The 20,068-nt window shown below is 40.9% G+C and overlaps 2 protein-coding genes across 2 annotated transcripts; both read right to left on the bottom strand.

The window, feature by feature from the left end:
- Nucleotides 1-449: 449 nt before the first annotated feature.
- LOC115804948 (protocadherin Fat 4-like) lies at nucleotides 450-13,073 on the bottom strand. The gene is made up of 3 exons (XM_030765437.1): nucleotides 10,662-13,073; nucleotides 3,616-4,335; nucleotides 450-2,810 (listed from the first exon to the last, which is right to left on the bottom strand). Exons 1-3 carry the CDS (start codon nucleotides 13,071-13,073, stop codon nucleotides 450-452), a joined length of 5,493 nt encoding a protein of 1,830 aa, XP_030621297.1.
- A 4,019-nt stretch (nucleotides 13,074-17,092) lies between these two features.
- LOC115804947 (protocadherin beta-16-like) lies at nucleotides 17,093-19,522 on the bottom strand. Its single transcript, XM_030765436.1, has one exon. It carries the CDS (start codon nucleotides 19,520-19,522, stop codon nucleotides 17,093-17,095), a length of 2,430 nt encoding a protein of 809 aa, XP_030621296.1.
- Nucleotides 19,523-20,068: the final 546 nt, after the last annotated feature.

Here is a 20,068-nt window from a genome sequence, read left to right as displayed (position 1 = left end):
CTAATCTAGATTACAGTAACGATTTGTGAGTGCTGAAACGTGTATAATACACACATTGTATATTTTGTTTGTTTTTCTGCTAGTGGGTTACAAAAACGTGTGCACGTTTATAACTCACTCCGTAGGCTCCCATTTTAACGCCCAGACTACCGTTTGGACTACATTCCGAAATGTTTTACTAAAAAGCAGTATACTAAATGGACAAATTCAGTGCTGAGTAACATGGTGTCACATCTCAAGCAAAATTGGACGCTTGTGTCTTATTTAGTTAAAAGAAAATCATGATTTTAATGATAGCAACGCCATGGCAACAAAGCATTCTTTGAATAATATAAAGAAACACCAGACTTGTAAAATATTTACAGCGTTATATATGGTGTCACAGTAAATGAAAGTTTTACAGTATAACAGATGGAGAGAAATGATCAAAAGAAAGACATTTAAGATGCTTAACTCACCAGTGTTGAGTCTCTTTCAGTTGGGGTGGCCTCCTTTTGCGCGTGCAGTAAAGTTGTAATGCCAACTGCATCGACGCTCACGAGACTTTTACTCATGGGTTTCAATGATTTCATATCACCCATCTTGGAATCAATTGTTCCGCACACCTCGTAATTATACATATGCTGTAGAGTTCCTGAACCTCCAGTGTCTGCGTAACGCGGTGGATAGTATGGAATTATCGGAAGACTGGACTGGTAGTACATTCGAGACTGTCTCCATCTGTAGATTTTAACTGATATAATAACCACTATGCAAGATATGAAGAGTAATGAAATCACAGCCAAGGCCAAGACTAAATAAAATGTCAAGTCGTCGTTGAAATCCTTGTCACGCGTAAATTCATTGAACTCTGAGAGAATTTCAGGGAAGCTATCTGCCACGACCACGTTAACATTGACTGTAGCTGAGCGAGAGGGTTGGCCATTGTCCATCACTACAACAGTGAGTCTTTGTTTCACAGCATCTTTATCAGTGACTTGACGTACAGTCCTTAATTCTCCATTCTGTAAACCCACTTCAAACAGCGCCCTGTCTGCAGCTTTGAGCAATTTATATGAAAGCCACGCATTCTGACCAGAGTCCACATCAACAGCCACCACTTTAGTCACAAGGTACCCAACATCTGCTGAGCGAGGTACAATTTCAGCCACCAGAGAACTACCAGTCTGTACTGGGTAAAGAACCTGAGGCGTATTGTCATTCTGGTCTAGAATTTGAACCCTAAGTGTGGCGCTCGCGCTTAGAGATGGGGTGCCGCCATCCAGAGCTTTGACGCTAAACTGAAGACATTTGATTTTTTCGTAATCAAAAGAGCGCATAGCGTATACAACTCCCGTTTCCGAATTAACAGATAAAAGCGAAGAGAGCCGTTCTCCGCTTATCTGTGTATCTTCAAGGAAGTACGATATCCTGGCGTTTTGATCTGAGTCTGCGTCACTGGCATGAACAGAGGTAACAGAAAGGCCGGGAGCATTATTTTCTCCTACAGCTGCAAAATAAATGCTTTTGTCGAATAGTGGCTCATTGTCATTGACGTCAGCAATTTTGATGGTTAGGGTCTTGTTTTTACGTAATGAAGGGACACCTTGATCAGCCGCCACAACAGTTATGTTGTATTCAGAGACTATTTCACGGTCTAATATACCATCAGTCTCCAATGTATAATAATTAGCCAACGAAGATCTAATTTTAAATGGAAGAGATGGGTCAATGCTGCAGTTAATCTGGCCATTTTTTCCGGAATCAGAATCTTTCACATGTACAATAGCAACCGTAGTTCCAAGAGGAGAGCTCTCTGGTATGTTGTTGGAAAAAGAGGTCAGTCCTATCATCGGGGCATTGTCATTCATGTCAATGACTTCAATTATGACTTTACATGAATTCGACAGAGAGCCTTTATCTTTTGCGATTACACCGATATGGTATTGCTTTGTTTTCTCATAGTCTAGGTCTCCTAAAACTCGGATTTCTCCGTTGTCCTGGTTCAGTGAGAATACATTAATGTGTGATATCTGATCAAAGTGATAGGTTATGTATCCAAATGAACCCTCGTCTTCATCATTGGCTAGGACTGTTGTAATCAGCGTCCCTTTTGGTGCGTTTTCTACCACTGAGGCTTTGTAAACAGCTTGTGTGAAAATAGGAGCATTATCATTAGCATCTTGGACAATGATACGAATGCTTACTGTACCCGTGCGTTGAGGACTGCCGCCATCAGCTGCAGTGAGTGTAAGCAGCATCTCTGCCTGTTGTTCTCTGTCCAGTGGACGTTGTAATATCATCTCTGCATATTTACTACCATCAGCATGGATTTGTTCTTTTAGGCTAAAATGAGTACTGGGTTTCAAGCTGTAGCTCTGGAGCGTATTAACACCTACGTCAGGATCCACCGCACCACCCAGGACGAACTGGGCGCCAAGCGCCGCAGATTCACTGATATCCAGTGTGATCTCTTTGGAAGGGAAGGCGGGAGAGTTGTCGTTTATATCTATTATTTCCACCGTAATACTAAACAATTCCATCGGGTTTTGTAGAACTATCTCGAAGCTGAAACTACAGGGTAAAGTCTGACCACAAAGCTCTTCTCGATCAATACGTTTTCTCACCAGCAATATCCCTTTGTCCGGCTGAAATTGCACTCGCTCGCTAGTATCCTCTGTAACAATACGAGCCTGTCCATATCTGATCCTCTCGATGCTCAGTCCCAAATCCTTTGATATGTCCCCAATCAAAGAGCCAGGAACCATTTCTTCTGGTATGGAATAACGGACTTGGGCATGAACCGGACATATAAAATAAATAAACAAAACCTGTTTAAACAGTAAGGGAAGCAACACACTTTGTGCGCTAAAGGCCATAGCAAGTATTTACTGTGGAATCTAAGTATAAACTAGAAGTAAATAGAAGTATTTAACAAAAACATCTATTTGAATGAAAGAATGTGTAAAGTCTCGTCGAATCCGTTTAGAAAACAACAACGCACTTGCCGCTTTTCTATGAATGCATGAAGCTTCCGTCACTGCCTGCTCTTGAGCTGGGCGGAGGTGGGAAACATAGAAAATATAGGAACTCGGAATACTGGGCAAACAGCGGCGCTCACAGTCCAGAAAAAAATAACTGGCCAAAAGCACAAGACTGGTAGTAAAGGTGATGATTTCCAAAACTACGAGGAAAAGTGAGGATTTGAAGCCAATAATCGTCATTATATCAGCCATAATATCGCCTGAAGCAAAATCCAACATAGGTGACACAAAATCAACCTAGAGCACAACAATAAAGTTGCAACATATTAAAAAACTTTAAAATCATTTGAATACATATGACGTTATATCCACAAACTTTCTCCCTGCACATTTCACTGAGCGTTGAAAACGTGCCTTAATCTCCCGTTCAGGACCATGGATAGCGACATCGAGCCAAAGAACACCGCTCAACCTAAAATGAACACAGTTCGACCTAACACAGTTCAACCTAAATGAAAGATATTGTAAACTGATTGACTGCAGTAACCATACAGATTCTCTATGAAATATGCACTTCAAATGCATTCCAAGGATAATGTTTGGCTTCCAACGAATAATCGTATATAAATCAGACTAAATATATTTAACTCACCAATGTGGCCACTGTCGAGTCACTTGAATGTATGTCCTTTTGTAGAGTGTCTGTGGCAGTGACATCGACGCCAAGGAGACTTTGACACATAGGCCTGAGGTATTGGGTGTCGCTCTTTCTTGAGTCAGTTGTCTTGTACACCTCATAATTGTACACGTGTTGCAAAGTTCCTGTACTTCCAGCGTCGGCGTAACGTGGTGGATAGTACGGAATTATCGGAAGACTGGACTGATAGTACGTGCGAGACTGTCTCCATTTGTAGATTTTAACTGATATTATGACCACCAAGCAAGATATGAAGAGAAATGAAAAAACGACTAAGGCCAAGATCAAATAGAAAGTCAGATTGTCGTTGTAATCTTTGCCGTGTTCAAACTCTGTGAACTCCGAGAGTAGTTCGGGGAAGCCGTCAGCAAGACACACAATAACGCCGACAGTAGCCGAACGCGCGGGCTGCCCACTGTCCTCCACCACAACAGTGAGCCTTTGTTTCACTGCGTCTTTATCAGTGACTTGGCGCACAGTTCTTATTTCTCCATTCTGTAATCCGACTTCAAACAGTGCCATATCTGTTGCTTTCAGGAGTCTATATGAGAGCCAAGCATTTTGTCCGGAATCCACATCAACAGCCACCACTTTGGTGACAAGATAGCCCACGTCTGCTGAACGTGGGACCACTTCAGCCCCCAAAGAGCCACTGGTCTGTACTGGATATAGAACCTGAGGCGCGTTGTCATTTTGATCTTGAACATAAATGTAAACTACTGCATTACAACTAAGAGGTGGTGATCCTCCATCTTGCGCTTTTACATAAATTTTGAACTCTTTTATCTGTTCGTAATCAAGCGATCGAACTGAGTGTATTATACCGTTTTCGACGTTAACTGAGAAATATGCTGAGACAGATGCACCGTTTATTTCGGTGTCTGTTAGGTAATATGAGATACGAGCGTTTTGTCCTTCGTCAGTATCCGCTGCTTGTATGGTCAATACAGATAAACCAGGCGAATTGTTCTCCATGACATGTGCTTTATACACACTTTTGCTAAAAGCTGGGGCATTGTCATTAATATCTGTAATCTCTAAAAACACATTTTTCTTACTCGACAGAGCCGGAGAGCCCTCGTCTGTGGCAACTAGCGTCAAATTGAAACTATGTTTTTTTTTCTCGATCCAACGGTGCATCCGTAACCAATGTATAGTATTTTCTTGCTGATGGTTTTATTCTAAATGGGACATTTCCGTCAATATTCAATCGTATTTGTCCGTTTTTACCAGAGTCTAAATCCTGCACGCTAATCAAAGCCACCACTGTTCCAAGGGTAGAATTTTCTTCGATCTTACCAGAGAAAGATATATTACTGGACTGTTATCGTTAACATCCAAGACATGAATCACCAGTTTACTTGCACCTATAAGACCCCAAGGGTCTTTAGCTTGTATATTTATCTCGTACTGCCGAACAATTTCGTAGTCAAGAATACCAGTGAGCTTAATTTCCCCTGTATTTGCATCTATACTGAAATCTTGCGTTGAATCATCTATCATGTGTGTGAATGAATAGGTCACATTACCATTATAGCCTTCATCTGCATCGATCGCACTAACAATAATCAGTGTTCCAGGTGAGGCGTTCTCTAAAATACTTGCTGTATACAACGACTCGGTGAAAATCGGTACATTGTCATTCGCATCAAGAACAGTGATATGAATCTTAACGGTCCCAGATCGTGGAGGATCACCACCATCAATGCCGGTTAAAACTAGAGAATGCTCCCTCTGTTTTTCCCTGTCAAGTGCCGTTTGCAATTCCATCTCCGCATATTTGGTGCCATCGGATCGAGTGTGCTGCTTCAGAATAAAATTGTCAGTGGGTTTTAAACTGTAGCTTTGCAGGGAATTCAGACCAACATCAGGATCAGCTGCGGTATCTAAGAGGAAAACGGTGCCAAGTGGAGTTGACTCGCTTATCTCTAAATCAATTTCCTTTTTCGAAAACACAGGTGCATGGTCATTTATGTCCTGGATTTCGATCGTAATAGAATAAAATTCCAAAGGGCTCTCCAAGATCACTTCAAGACCGAAGCTACATGGTGATCTCTGACCACAAAGCTGCTCCCTATCAATCCGTTCTTTCACTATCAAATGTCCTTTTTTCTGACTGAGCTCGACGTACTCTTTGCTGTCGTCAATAACCAGTCGGGCTCGGCCCGATAGTAGCCTCTTCAAGTCCAAACCCAAGTCTTTAGCAACATCACCTACAAATAAGCCCGGTCTCATCTCCTCCTGGATCGAATAACGGATTTGGCCGCTAACTGTACTTGCCAAACAAGCAAGTAAAATGGAAAGTCGTACTTGCATTTTCATAGACCAGTCCATTTTCACAAAGGCATTCCCTCTTCCAGTTTGCCGCCTCGTATCAAGTGTATCTTTCGCAGAGATGCAGGACAGCTTATTCCGCATTTGAGACGTTTTTAGCATGAAATGAAACATCAGAGACAACGTTTTTCCCCTGGTCGATGTATGGCTTTTTATGTCCTGATCAGTAACTGCTGTTCAGTGACTTAGTAGCTTCCTCTTCTTCCTACTAGCTTTATAGTGGATAGAGGCAGCAAGTGCATACGTAGAACTCAGACTCCTTGGACAACAGCACCACTCTGAGCCCTTAAGCAGAACGGCATTTTTTTTTCCACGCAAGGACACATCACAAACAAGACAGAATTTTGGGAATGGCTCCCTGTAGTAATGATAGTATTACAATAAATTGTTCAAGGACCTCAGAGGTAATATCAGCTGAGCTGCATAAAAGCAAAGTTATGAGACACTGAGATTCTCAGTTAGGCTATGCAGTGGAGAGCACATTATAAATGAACATTGAATTGACCACAATGTCACTAACCAATATCATATAAACTCCAGTTTGCTGAAATTTGAACTTAAACTTGGTTGGAACAGTCTGGTTTACATCTTCAAGCAGACATTTTAAGTGACACTGTGATATATAACCAGCTGCTCACTTTATATTTAGAGAAATCTGAGCTGTTGACAGCACAAATATTATATACAACTCAGAAAAATTGTCTTAGCTACACATTTCAAAAACCATATTCACTCTGTGTTAGCACAGTGACCACACAGTAGCAAAGCAACCACACAGACTGCATTAACTTGCTCCACACATAGCTATAGGTTATGTTGGCATCTATTCAGTCACCTACACACACACACACACACACACACACACACACACACACACACACACACATACATACATTGTTCACTACACTGGTGAAGGCTCATAGTGAACGCTGCAATAGTTCTTGGTGATATTATAAGCCCTATGAGCTCAGTTGGAAAATAGAAAAAAATGTAAATTATACACTCTCACATGGCATATACATTTTTTAAATGATCTCCAAATTTAAATATTGTCTCATGAAACAAGAGTACTCAATTCAGGTCAGGTATGTGTTCACTAACACTCAGTAATACTCTGCATTACTGACAGACTCTCTCTCTCTCTCTCTCTCTCTCTCTCTCTCTCTCTCTCCAATTTTGTATTTCATGCATTTTAAAGCCACTGAAAAGAGGTCAGAACTGGCTGAAGGCACCCTGATACACCCCTCTACTGCATAGACAAGTAGGGAGTGTCCAAATACACGCAAGTACAGTTACACACACACACACACACACGTATGCATGCGTGCACATACCCATGTAAGCCCAACCTCAGTTTGAACCCTCCGGTTGGTGAAAACCACAAGATGGAGTGCTTGGTTACCAAGTGTGGCAAATTTCTGAATACAGTGCTTATTATCATCACCACTCAAAATATTCAGTTCAGTTCTTTCATGTATTACAATGAAACATTTATGTCATCAGCTTTGCAAATTAAATAAAAGTATTATATTTGCCTTACCTAATATTGAAGAGTGGATGGTTTGTTATTCCCGGAGGTCACAGACAGAGAAGCAGGAGAGCAGAACCAAAAAAAAAAAAAAAAAAGGGAAACAGAAAATACATTTGGTTACTAAAATTTATTTACAAATTCATAGTTCAAGAGTCATGTTTGAAAAGGTCCAAAAAGCAACCTAAAAGAAAGGAAGAATGCACAGAGGGGGCATTCCCAAATCTGTTAGAGTTTTATAATGTAGAATACTGGTGTTTCATAATTAATGCATAACAATACAATTAAAACAACATCACCGGTTTTCCATGATTCTGTATAATATCAGAATTCATATTCAACAAACATCAGAATGCTGAACTGCACTGACAGCTTAGTCACATGATTGTTCACTGAGAATGAACCAAACTAAAATACATTTGACTGGAGAGAATTTTGCTTCACTTACTGCAAACATCTTTCCCTATCGAAACACAAGACAAGTGATTAAATGTAAACATGGAGCAGAAAATAAATCCATCATGCTGAGAAACCTCAGTCTTCAAGCCATAAATTAGACAGCATATATGGTTAGGTAGGCATCACCAACAACATGCTTCATTTATTTTGTTGACTTTCAAAAAACATTTACTCTGTTACTGTTGCTTAAAGTCATTGTTTTGAATTTCCTCCCCATGTGGTTAGTTTATGGGACAAAAGAAAGTCTGGCTAAAACAATCACTATAACACATATAGGTTACCATGAGAATTAGCAACCAACATACACACACACATGCACGTACACACACGCACGCACGCACGTGCACACACACACACACACGCACACACACACACACACATACACACACACACACACAAACTTTCTCCACGAGTCACTAAATAAACAGCTCATGAACCTCTAACATTAAAGACTGAAGAGAGGAACGCTATAGTATAGCTATATACTAACGCTATATTAAACATCCATATCTTTCCATAGAACACCAAACAATACTGAGGTATCGGAGAGCAGCGGTGCTAAGATGCACTGACAGCACAGCCTCACAACAAATAAAACCAGCACTGAAATGACCTCCAATGGTTTTATTAGTGACCTGTTTTATTATTGATTTTCATTACTGACCTGTGTCTTTCAATTAAGACTCCTGTGACATGCAACAAAGACAATTAAAGTGCATTCCATCTCTGCAGCCTGCCACAGACTGCTGCCAAGCCTGCCACACGACAGCTGGGAAATATGGTTCTTTATTTAGTGATTGATGCTTAGTTTGTTGGTAAACATATTATTATTATCATTAAATAATAAAATAATATTTTTATATTATTTTAAATGTTTTAGTAAAAAGAGTGATGTTTTAGGCAATCATCAGTACAAGATGACTTACTCGACAGGTTTGTTGAGTATATCATATTTGCAATTTTCATTATAAAGTTTTCTGGATTTGTTTATAATGTTGGGTTACAAAACAACATTGATGCCGATCCTTGAAGATTTATGCTTCAAAAAGGCTTAGTAAACAAACCAACATGTGGTCTCCTGATTAAGGGTACATAAGAATCTACTGCACACCATGGGTCAGAAGTACGTCATTGAAAGTCTATACTTATTGATATATTGTTATTTTCAGCTGTCATAAATGTGTTTTTCGCTAATATAGGCCAGCACGTAAACGAGGTTAAACAGACAAGTACGTAGATGGAAGGTTAAAAAATAATCCAAGTCTGTATTTCTCTCTGCCAATATGTGTCAAACGTGAAAACAGTTATCCCGTACCAAAACAATAACAGGCAGATGCCAACCAAATACAGTCGAGTACAAGTATCTCAAGAAAACAGAAGATCCCATTTTTAAAGTGCGCAGGAGAGCGCAAGTGCGTTTCAGTAACCAGTAATCACTAATAAGCAATGCTTCTGTGGGGCTTGGTCAGGAGTAGCATTAGTGAAGACCCAGGGCTGAATGTGACAGAGCTAGTGAAACGCACAGCAAGAGTCGTTGCCTAAGATGAGTGAATGGAGAAAGAGAGTGAAAATACCCAGAGCAATATTGTACAATACTACACGATCCACATCTTTTTCAAGTAAACATTGTGTGTGTCTCGTGTGCTATGGGTTCTTGAGGGTGCCATATGGAACCCACAAGATATGTAACACAGGAAAATAGAACCATTATGCAAACAAAGGTTGCTACTTCACGCATGCGCAGGCAATTTGAACTTCAACGGCCTTTACTGAAACCTTCGACGCACCTTAGATGCACTATGGTAACGGTAAGTGGCATACAATTTTCATATCCTCCTCATATAATGCATTGCATTTTTACATTCATTTACTCTAATTCCTTCTCCCTGTCTCCGTTTCTGTCCCTTTGATCATGACCCAAGCCCCTTTGCGTCCTGAAACCATGCAAAAACTCAGACATCATAGCACTTAACAGATGCTTGAGTTGACAACTCAACCAAGAATTCCAGGAATACCTAATCGATTCACCTGTGAATTGGAACTGAATCATGTGTGGAGTTCAATCTGATAAAATGCCGGACAACCTGGTACAGTTCAGCTACACCTGCAGGTCACCACCTCAGAAGATCCGCTCCGGGCACCAACACACAAAGTCTTGCTCCTATTGCCTCGGTAAGTCCGGTCTCTCTTATCTGAACGTGCTGGGCCTTTTCTTCTTCTTCTTCTCCTTTGCCACTCACTACCCTTTTGTGTATAAGTAACTACCACTAGAACATCACTCAAGATGGTTTCTTTTGGTAAAGTGTGTCTCTTCGTGAATAATACCTCATACTCGCGTCTTTGTTTATTCATACGTTAGGTTACGAGGATACTGTTATTTTGTGCACAAGGCGATGTAAACGAGTTTAGCGAGTTTACACATATATTATGAATTAAGGCAAATCCAACCAAAAGCCAAAACTAAAGCAGCTAGTGCAGACAATGAATTGTGTGCCGGTGCAATTACAATACTCTACTATAAGAATAACCTCCCATCGGTGTGTAAATAAACGTCAAGTTGTAAGAAAGCAGAATATTTATCAAGCAGTCCAAAGCAGTCCAATTTGTCAGATTAAGGTGTTGTAAAAGAGCTGAAAACAAAACAGTTCAGAGATGGGCTAAAAAATGGGAAATATCATACCTGCTCCGAGTCATCAGAGATGTCCAAAAGCCCGTCGAGACATTTATCCGCGGATGGTGTCTTTTTTACAGACAAATCGGCAGACAGCGTGCAGTCATTGTAAGATCTGACGAATTTAAAGTCGCTGGTGCGCGAGCCGGTGGTCAAGTACGCGTCAAAATTGTAAGTGCTGCGGAGAGTTCCCGCGCCCTCCGCCTCAGCGTAATTTGGAGGGAGATACGAGCTAGGAATACCAACGGCTCCATCAAACAACAATCTAGGCTTTCTCCTGCTACACACCTTTACAGCCAGGATGATAATGATGAAGGTGATGAAGAGGGTGGAAACTGACACTAGCGCAATGATCAAATATGAAGTGATTTTGTGGCCGCTGTCGTTGTAAGACATATCTTTTAGTTCTGGCACTTCGGCTAAGTTGTCTGAAATCAACAAAAACATTGCACAGCTGGCTGTCAAAGAAGGCTGTCCATTGTCTCTTACGGAAACTACAAGGTTCTGCTTCATGTTGTCAGATTCAGAGATGTCTCGTTGAGTTCTGATCTCTCCACTGTGGATGCCAATATTGAAAAGTCCAGGATCAGTCGCTTTAACTATACGGTATGAGAGCCATGCGTTCTGTCCAGAGTCAGCGTCCACCGCTATCACCTTGGAGACCAGCGACCCCCTCTGCGCAGCCTTCGGCACCATCTCAGTCATATAAAAAGAGTTCCTTTCAGGTGATGGGTATAATATCTGAGGGGAGTTATCGTTTTCATCCGTTATGAAGACGGTCAGTGTAACGTTACTACTAAGCGGAGGAGAACCGTTATCTCTGGCTAATATGAGTACTTTAAAACTTTTGAACTGCTCATAGTCAAACGATCTCACAGCATGGATGACCCCGGTGTCTCCATTAATTGATAAAACCGCTGACACAGGGTGGCCCCTAACCTCTCCGGGTAAAAGAGAGTAAATCACAGTGCCGTTTTGCCTTTGGTCGGGATCTGTGGCCATTACTGAACCGATAGAGAAGCCTGGTTTGTTGTTTTCAGTCACATGAGCACTGTAAAATGGTTTCTCAAATGCAGGTGGATTATCGTTTACATCAGCCACTGATAATCGTATATTCTTAAACGATGACAAAGGGGGAGCGCCTTCGTCAGTGGCTGTGATTGTGATGTTATAATCAGACACTAACTCACGATCTAATTCTGCCGTGGTCACCAGAGAATAGTAATTTTTGATTGATGGCACGAGTCTAAAAGGAACATTTTGCTGTATGGAACAGCGGACCTGTCCGTTACTCACAGAGTCTCTGTCCTGCACGTTTATGATGCCCACCTCTGTACCAGGTGACGCGTTCTCGGGAATGAAACTATTAAGTGATCTGACATATATCCCGGGAGCGTTATCGTTAACATCTGTTATGTCAATGATGACTTTAGAATCGGAGGAGAGGCCTGCACCGTCTTTGCCTTCCACTAACAGTTCATACTTTGCCTCTTCTTCGAAATCTATTGGCCCTTTTATTTTGACTTCTCCACTTAGATGGTCTAGAACAAATAAATCTTTAGCTGTTTCAGAAATTCGGCTGAATTCATAGGTGACCTCTCCATTCGGTCCCTCGTCGGCATCGGTGGCGTTTACTGTAACCACTACTGTATCAATGGGAGAATTTTCGGGTAGTCTGACTTTATAGACATCCTGACTAAAGACCGGAGCATTGTCGTTAGCATCTAACACAGTAACGTGTATCGTCACAATGCCAGATCTCTTTGGAGTCCCTCCATCTATGGCAGTAAGAATGATTGAAAGCTCCTGCTGCTGTTCACGATCAAGCTCTTTATCTAATACTAACTCAATGTATCTCCCACCGCCTATTTTTGTATTTACAGAAAGCACAAAATTGTCATTTTTTTGTAGGATGTAACTCTGCACAGCATTTTGTCCTATGTCCATGTCGTGAGCCTCATTGACTCGAAATTTTGCGCCTTTATCAGCATTTTCACTAATTTCTAAATGTATCACATCTTTTGGGAAAACGGGTGAATTGTCATTAATATCTTCGATTTGCAGAGTAATATGATGAAGTTCCAATGGGTATTCAAGTACTAATTCGCAACTAAGACGACAGGACGTCCTTTCTCTACAAAGCCCCTCTCTGTCAATCCTTTCAGCTACAGTCAATTCTCCAGTGCCCACATTAATGTCACAATAGCGTTTACTGTTACCCTCAACGTCAATGCGAGCCTTACGATGCGACAGTTGGTTCACATCAAGTCCGAGATCCTGGGCTATTTTTCCAATCACATATCCGCGATTCATCTCCTCCGGTAACGAATAGCTGATGTCTCCACTAGCTGCGCTCACAATGACAATACAGAGATAAAAGAAAGGCTGCAGACCAGCAATCCAAAATCCTACTTGCTTCATCTCAAGAATTAACAAAATTCAAGTTTTCTTTGAGGTAAACTGTCTTCTTATTCACTCAAAATATTATTGACGCCAAAATATTGGAAAATGGACGCATTCAACGCTTTCTTACTGAACAGCAATGTCAGCTTCCAAAGAAACATAAATGGGTGGAGAGCAGTATTTATCGCAACAACGCCGGTGAACAGCGACACTGTGAGTTCAGTTGGAGACATCACAAATTGAGCAAATGTTATATGACACGATAACGCAAACAGCACATGCAATCGAGCAACAGAATTACAATCTTACGTGTTTCAATTACTATTCCTTCAAAGACAACATGGAAAATAATAGAGATCATACTGACCCCGGAAACCTTTAATCTTCCCATGAAGAAATGACAGCAGAACAATACAAATTATGCAAACAAAATAAAGAGACCATGGTGAGCAAATTGAATGAAATCTGTCGATCTTTCTCTGCAGAGATGATTGTATAATGCAATGTTTTCAAAGTAATATTGAAAGGGTGGTGTACACCTGATACAATACAGATCGGTTTAACACACCTGAACCAGGTTTCAAGATGTATTTTAAAATAAAGACCAGCAGAGAGACTGCAGTGAGGACATGGCTTTATGAGTTCTTGTAGTCTTACAACTCATTCTGAAACCTCTTAAAGATGGTTCCATTTAAAGCATTGAAATCGTATGTCCAGTTTCTAAATAAAATAACAATATTAATTATAGTGCAAATGGATTGTAATTGCCCAAAAACGTGGTAATTTCAAAATTTAAGACAGTCAAGAGAGCTAGATCTGTTGCGCTAAGGCGTTTTTTCGACATGCCTGCGTTTTACATCGGCGGTTTCACGTATAGAGGAAATTCACGTTATATAGTCTATCGAACCATCTAACCAAATAAAAATTTATTTTTCATTATTGCTTTGAGACGGATGCATTTAAAACATCAACTGGAATTCAGTCAAAACAAAACAAGTAAATCCTAGTCCGAAGTAGGTATTGATGATTCCACAATGATATTCATAAAAGCCAGCAACGCTGTCAGATTTGACAATTCACAAAAAATACAGAACATTTCAAACATTACAACAAACCTGTTCCAGAAAAAGCTTGTTTACTAGTTAATTCAATTTAGTGTAACAACGACAGATTTTAAAATGGGCAGTGGCGAAGTTTTCCTTTATGTTGTCCACGGAGTCTATGGAGTCTAAACGAAATCGTTGCTAACTACCACCCATTATTTTGTACATGTTTATGAAGGAATGCACATTAGTCAAATTCGCAAGTAGGAGTAGGCCTAAGCATAAGTGGTACAACCGGTGCACAATTCATCACATGGTCATGTTACACTTGACTGATTTATTGCTTACAGACAAATGTCCATATTTAGGCCATATCTAACATATGTTATAACATAATATATGTTTTGTGTGTGTGTGTGTGTGTGTGTGTGTGAATATTTTCGATTACGACAATACGTGCTGACGTGTTATATGAGGGACGTTTTCAGTTTATTCGAATCCGTAAGGTAGTCGCTTATACTGTATTTAGTAACTGGCACTGTGATGAAGACGTTACTTACTTTCTGGGCTTGTACTGAGTGGACGACATAAATTTCACTAAAAAAAAGGTGCTTTAGTTTACCTGTGAGAAAATGATCCGCATAGTCGCCAAAACTTCCCGAGGCATTGGCATGGGACAAAATCTTTTTCAGTGAAAGGTCATCAGGTAAGCCCTCAATGTAAGATCTGACAAATTTGATTGAAGTGGCTGGTGCGTGAGCCAGAGGTCAGACATGAGTCATAATTGTAAGAACTGCGGAGAGTTCCCGTGCCCTCCAACTCGGTGTAATTTCGGGGCAGACACATGCTGTGGCAACGGCTGCATCAAAAAACAAAAATCTCCTGCAACAAAACTGTACTGCTGGGACGACAATGATAAAGGTGAGAAAGAGGGTAGAAACTGACACCAGTGCAATAATCAAATAAGAAGTGAGTATGGAGTTGTCCTCATAAGACACATCTTTTAGTTTTGGAACCTCAGCCAAGTTATCTGCAATCAATAAGCACAGAACGCAGGTGGCGGACAGAGAGGGCTGCCCGTTATCTTTCACGGAGACCACAAGATTCTGCTTCATGTTGTTAGATTCAGAGACATCCCTCTGTGTTCTTATTTGTCTGTTGTGGACACCTACAGTGAAAAGTCCAGGATCAGTCGCTTTAATAATGTGATAGGAGAGCCAGGCGTTCTGTCCAGAATCAGTGTCTACAGCTATCACCTTGGAGACCAGTGAGCCCACATGAGCTACTTTGGGAACCATCTCGGTCATGAAGGTGTTGCCTTCAGGTGAGGGTATAAAACCTGAGAAAAGTTATCATTCTCATCCCTTATATATGCTCAGAGTTATGTTACTGCTTAGCGAAGGAAAACCACTATCTCTGGCCAAGATAACTACTTTTAAACTTCTGAACTGCTCATAATCAAATGACCTAACAGTATGGGTGACTCCATTAATAGATATAAAAAGGGTCACAGAGTGGCCATTAATCTCTCCAGGTAAAAGAGAATATAACACAGTATCATTCTGTCTCCAGTCTGGGTCACTGGCCTTTACAGAACCAACCGGGAAGCCTACTTCATTATTTGGGCTCTGTAAAATGGCTTCTTAAATACAGGAGGGTTATCGTTTACATCTGCTAGTAATTACTGTAAATGTTTAGCTGAATGCAGAGGTGGAGAGCCTTGGTCAGTGCCAATGATTGTAAGATTGTAATGAGACACTAACTCACGGAATAAGTCTGCTGCAATCACCGAAGAACAGTTATTTTTGATTGATCGTACGAGTTTGAAAATAACATTTTGCTGTATGGAACAGTGAACCTGTCTATTACTGTGAGTCTCTGTCCTGCACATTTATGATGCCCACCTCTGTACCAGGTGATGCATTCTCAAGGATGGGGGTATTCAAAGATTTCATATAGTTTACCAGAGTATTGTCATTAACATCCACTACATCAATAATTAGGGTGGAGTAAAAAGTTAAACCATCCCCATCCTTTGTAATAACTTGTAATTCAAAACATGTTTGTTCCTGGAAATCTATTGAACCATCAACTCTACCTATTCCTGTTCTATGGTCCAGAGAATATCTTATTATCTCCCTTTGAAACATGACCAAATACATATGTGTGATCTCCCCATTCTTCCCTTCGTCAGCATCTGTGGCGCTCACTGTTATAACCACTACTGGATGTAGGGGAGAATTTCGATACTATGCAATTTCAAAGGACTTTCTAACACTACATCTTGTCTGAAAACGCACGAAGTTTTCCTCCCACAAAGCGCCTCTATGTCAATCCTTTCAGCTGTCATCAGTTCCCCAGTGCTCAGATTAACATCGCAGTACCGTTTAGCATTACCTTAAACGTCGATGCGAGTCTTACAAATTGACGAGGGGGAGGGGGCATTTAAACAGTACATCCACAAAGTTGAGACCTCATATTTTAAAACACATAATTAGGAAACCAATTTCAATTACTTATGTTTTCCAGGTCTGAGCTAATTTAGAAAAACATTTTATGAAAATCCAAAGCAAAGACTGCACTAAGGAAATAGCGATACGTTTCCAAATATTCATGCAACGAAGCTATTAAAAAACAAAAACAAACAAAAACAAGAACAAAAACAAAAACAAAAAAACTAACCACAGTTTAATTTGACGCACGCTTAATTTGGTCATCGAATCTCCTGGACATAATCGCATTTTTTTATGCGCAGTTGTAACACTCCAGAGAGTTAGAGGCCATACGAAGAAAACCCGCAAAAAAATCTAATGTAAAACAAATATAGTGGCAACTAGAAAAGCATTCTTTAACAAGAATGAAAAAAGAAAAAAGAACTTATTATATCTGCTTTGTGTATATGGTCTCGTCTGCAATGGAACTCGTAAAGCGTGCTCTAATGTTTTATAACACACTCAAAAAATATCAAATTATAATCTATTATAAACTATAGTTTCATGACGTCAGAGAATCGCGATAACGAGTAAGACATACCTCTGCCCTGTCATCAACAAGCCCTTCAAGCACGTTGCAAGCTGGTTCAGTCTTTTTGAGAGTTAGGTCAGCAGACAGCGTGCCCTCATTGTAAGAGCTGACAAATTTGAAGTCGCTGGTACGTGAGCCAGTGGTCATGTATCCGTCATAATTGTAAATACTACGAAGAGTTCCCGCGCCCTCCACCTCGGTGTAATTCGATGGCAGATACGCGCTGGGAATTGCAATGGCTCCATGGAACAATCTAGACTTTCTCCTACGGCACAACGTCAAAACCAGGAAAAAAATAATGAAAGTGATGAATAATGTCGAAACTGACACCAGTGCTATGATCAAATATGATGTAAGCTTGGAGTTGATGTCCTCGTAAGACATATCCTTAAGTTCTGGAACTTCAGATAAGTTGTCTGAAATCAGTAAATACATAGCGCATGAAGCTGAAAAAGAGGGCTGTCCGTTATCTCTCACGGAGACAATAAGGTTCTGTTTCATGGCATCAGACTCAGCAACATCCCGCTGTGTCCTGATCTCACCGCTGTGGACACCGATAGTGAAAAGTCCAGGATCAGTTGCTTTCACGATGTGATAGGAAAGCCACGCGTTCTGCCCAGAATCTGCGTCCACCGCTATCACCTTGGACACCAGGGAGCCACCGTTGGCAGCTCGGGGCACCATCTCGGTCATCACAGAATTCGCCTCCGCTGTGGGGTATAGTATCTGAGGTGAGTTATCATTCTCATCTGTTACGAAGACGCTGAGGGTTACATTACTGCTAAGGGGAGGAGAACCGTTATCTCTGGCTGAGATGAGCACTTTCATACTTTTGAACTGTTCATAATCGAACGATCTCACAGCATGGATCACTCCGGTGTCTCCATTAATGGATACGAATGAGGATATAGGGTGACCGTTAACCTCTCCGGGTAAAAGAGTGTAAAACACAGTGCCGTTCTGTCTCCAGTCAGGATCTGTGGCGGTTACAGAGACGATAGAGGAACCTGGTTTATTATTTTCAGCCAACAGGGCTTTGTACGACTGCTCTTCAAACACAGGTGCATTGTCATTGACGTCAGCTACTGTTAACTGTATGTGTTTGGAAGAAGTCAAAGGTGGAGAGCCCTCGTCTGTCGCGGTGACTGTAATGTTATAATCGGACACTAACTCGCGATCTAATTCTGCTGTAGTCACTAAAGCATAGTAATTTTTGATTGATGCTACGAGTTTAAAAGGGACGTTTTGCTGTACGGAGCAGCGGACACGTCCGTTATCATCGGAATCTCCATCCTGCACGTTAATGATGCCAACCTCTGTGCCGGGTAGTGCATTCTCAGGAATGGGACTCTTCAGCGATTTCACATATATCAGCGGAGCATTATCATTAACATCTGTTATTGTTATTGTCACTGTTGTGTACGATACCAATCCGGAACCATCCTTAGCCTTAACTCGTAAATCATATGAGGATCCTTCTTCAAAATCAACATTTCCAGTTACTCTAATTTCTCCAGTTTGTGCGTCTATTGAAAATAATATAGCCTCATCCTCTGAAACATATCCAAATTCATACATCACCTCTCCATTTGCCCCTTCGTCAGCATCAGTAGCGCTAACTGCAACTACAAGCGTATTAAGAGGAGAATTTTCGGGCAAACTGACTTCAGAGACAGCCTGAGTAAACACTGGGGCATTGTCATTTGCATCCAGCACCGTGACTTGTATGGATGCAGTGCCTGTTCTCGGGGGTGTCCCACCGTCAGTCGCGACGAGAATGATGGTGACCTCTTGCTGCTGTTCACGATCAAGCTCCTTATCTAATACTAATTCACTGTATTTATCACCAGCTGTGTTCGATTTGACCACCAAAATGAAATGATCGTTCCTTTGCAATGAATAGTTCTGTAATGAGTACAACCCAATATCAGCATCGTGAGCTTCTTCCAGCTGAAATTTAGTTCCTTTTGCTGCACTCTCCGCTATTTCAATTCGAATTAATTCCTTTTTAAACTGAGGGGAATTGTCATTAATATCTTGAATGTGAAGGGTGATGCGATGTAATTCTAATGGATTTTCCAACACAAGTTCTTGTTTCAATACACAAGAAGCCTTCTTTCCGCAAAGCGCTTCTCTGTCGATCCTTTCGGCTATGGTCAGCTCTCCAGTACTCCGATTTATGTCACAGTAACGCTTGTTGTTACCTTCAATGTCAATGCGAGCATCACGAACTGACAGTCTGTTCATATCGAGTCCAAGATCCTTGGCAATATTACCAATTACAGATCCGTGTTTCAACTCCTCCGGAAAAGAATAGCTCACGTCTCCATAAGCGGAACATGTCATGAGAACAACAAAACAATAGCTGTATATTTCAGCCATCGAAAATGCGAAATTCATACTGAACAAACAGAACCACATCACAAGCAGATCTTACATGTAATATATAAACTAATCCAGCATTTGATCAAATATCACAGAGAATATTGCGGTCTGAAGACGTCCAACGAGGATGTTAAACTGTAAGCAAAAGACACAGGTTCAGTAAAGAACACCAGTAATGAGTAATGGGTGGGAGGACAGAAATCTCATGTCTTCTTTGTTGAACAGCGACACTCTGAGTCGCAGTTGGAAATTGCAGATATTCTGCATTCGAGTATCAGTTACTCTGTCTGATAAGACTTGACGGATAAATGCATAAACTGTTACTGTATGTAAATTACACAATACTGAGATGTTTTTGAAACGGCTGATGAACAAATTAAATATGCACAACCGGGAAGGAAACGATTGCAAACCTGCATTAACACAGATTACCACGTTTAACATCCTAGAGCTCTAAATAAACAGTGTATATTGTTTGCTATAACAGTAACTGTACATGTGCAGTGCCATGGGCAGCATCGCGGTTGCAACACTGTTCCTCTGGTTTTTCTCTAACCATCA

The sequence above is a fragment of the Chanos chanos genome, chromosome 2 (assembly GCF_902362185.1).
Source record: "Chanos chanos chromosome 2, fChaCha1.1, whole genome shotgun sequence".
Classification (NCBI taxonomy): domain Eukaryota; kingdom Metazoa; phylum Chordata; class Actinopteri; order Gonorynchiformes; family Chanidae; genus Chanos; species Chanos chanos.
Note: the sequence above shows the minus strand (reverse complement) of the source record. Positions and strands in the feature narration are given on the sequence as shown.

Bases quoted from the DNA above. Each gene is read 5' to 3' on its own strand.
- LOC115804948 (XM_030765437.1), bottom strand. From the start codon at position 13,073: ATGAAGCAAGTAGGATTTTGGATTGCTGGTCTGCAGCCTTTCTTTTAT. The intron at 4,336-10,661 runs GTATGATATTTC...AACGCGCCTCAG, and splicing joins TCTCTGATGACTCGGAGCAG to GTTCTATATCCAGTACAGAC. The intron at 2,811-3,615 runs GTGAGTTAAATA...CTGTTTAAACAG, and splicing joins ACTCGACAGTGGCCACATTG to GTTTTGTTTATTTATTTTAT.
- LOC115804947 (XM_030765436.1), bottom strand. From the start codon at position 19,522: ATGAATTTCGCATTTTCGATGGCTGAAATATACAGCTATTGTTTTGTT.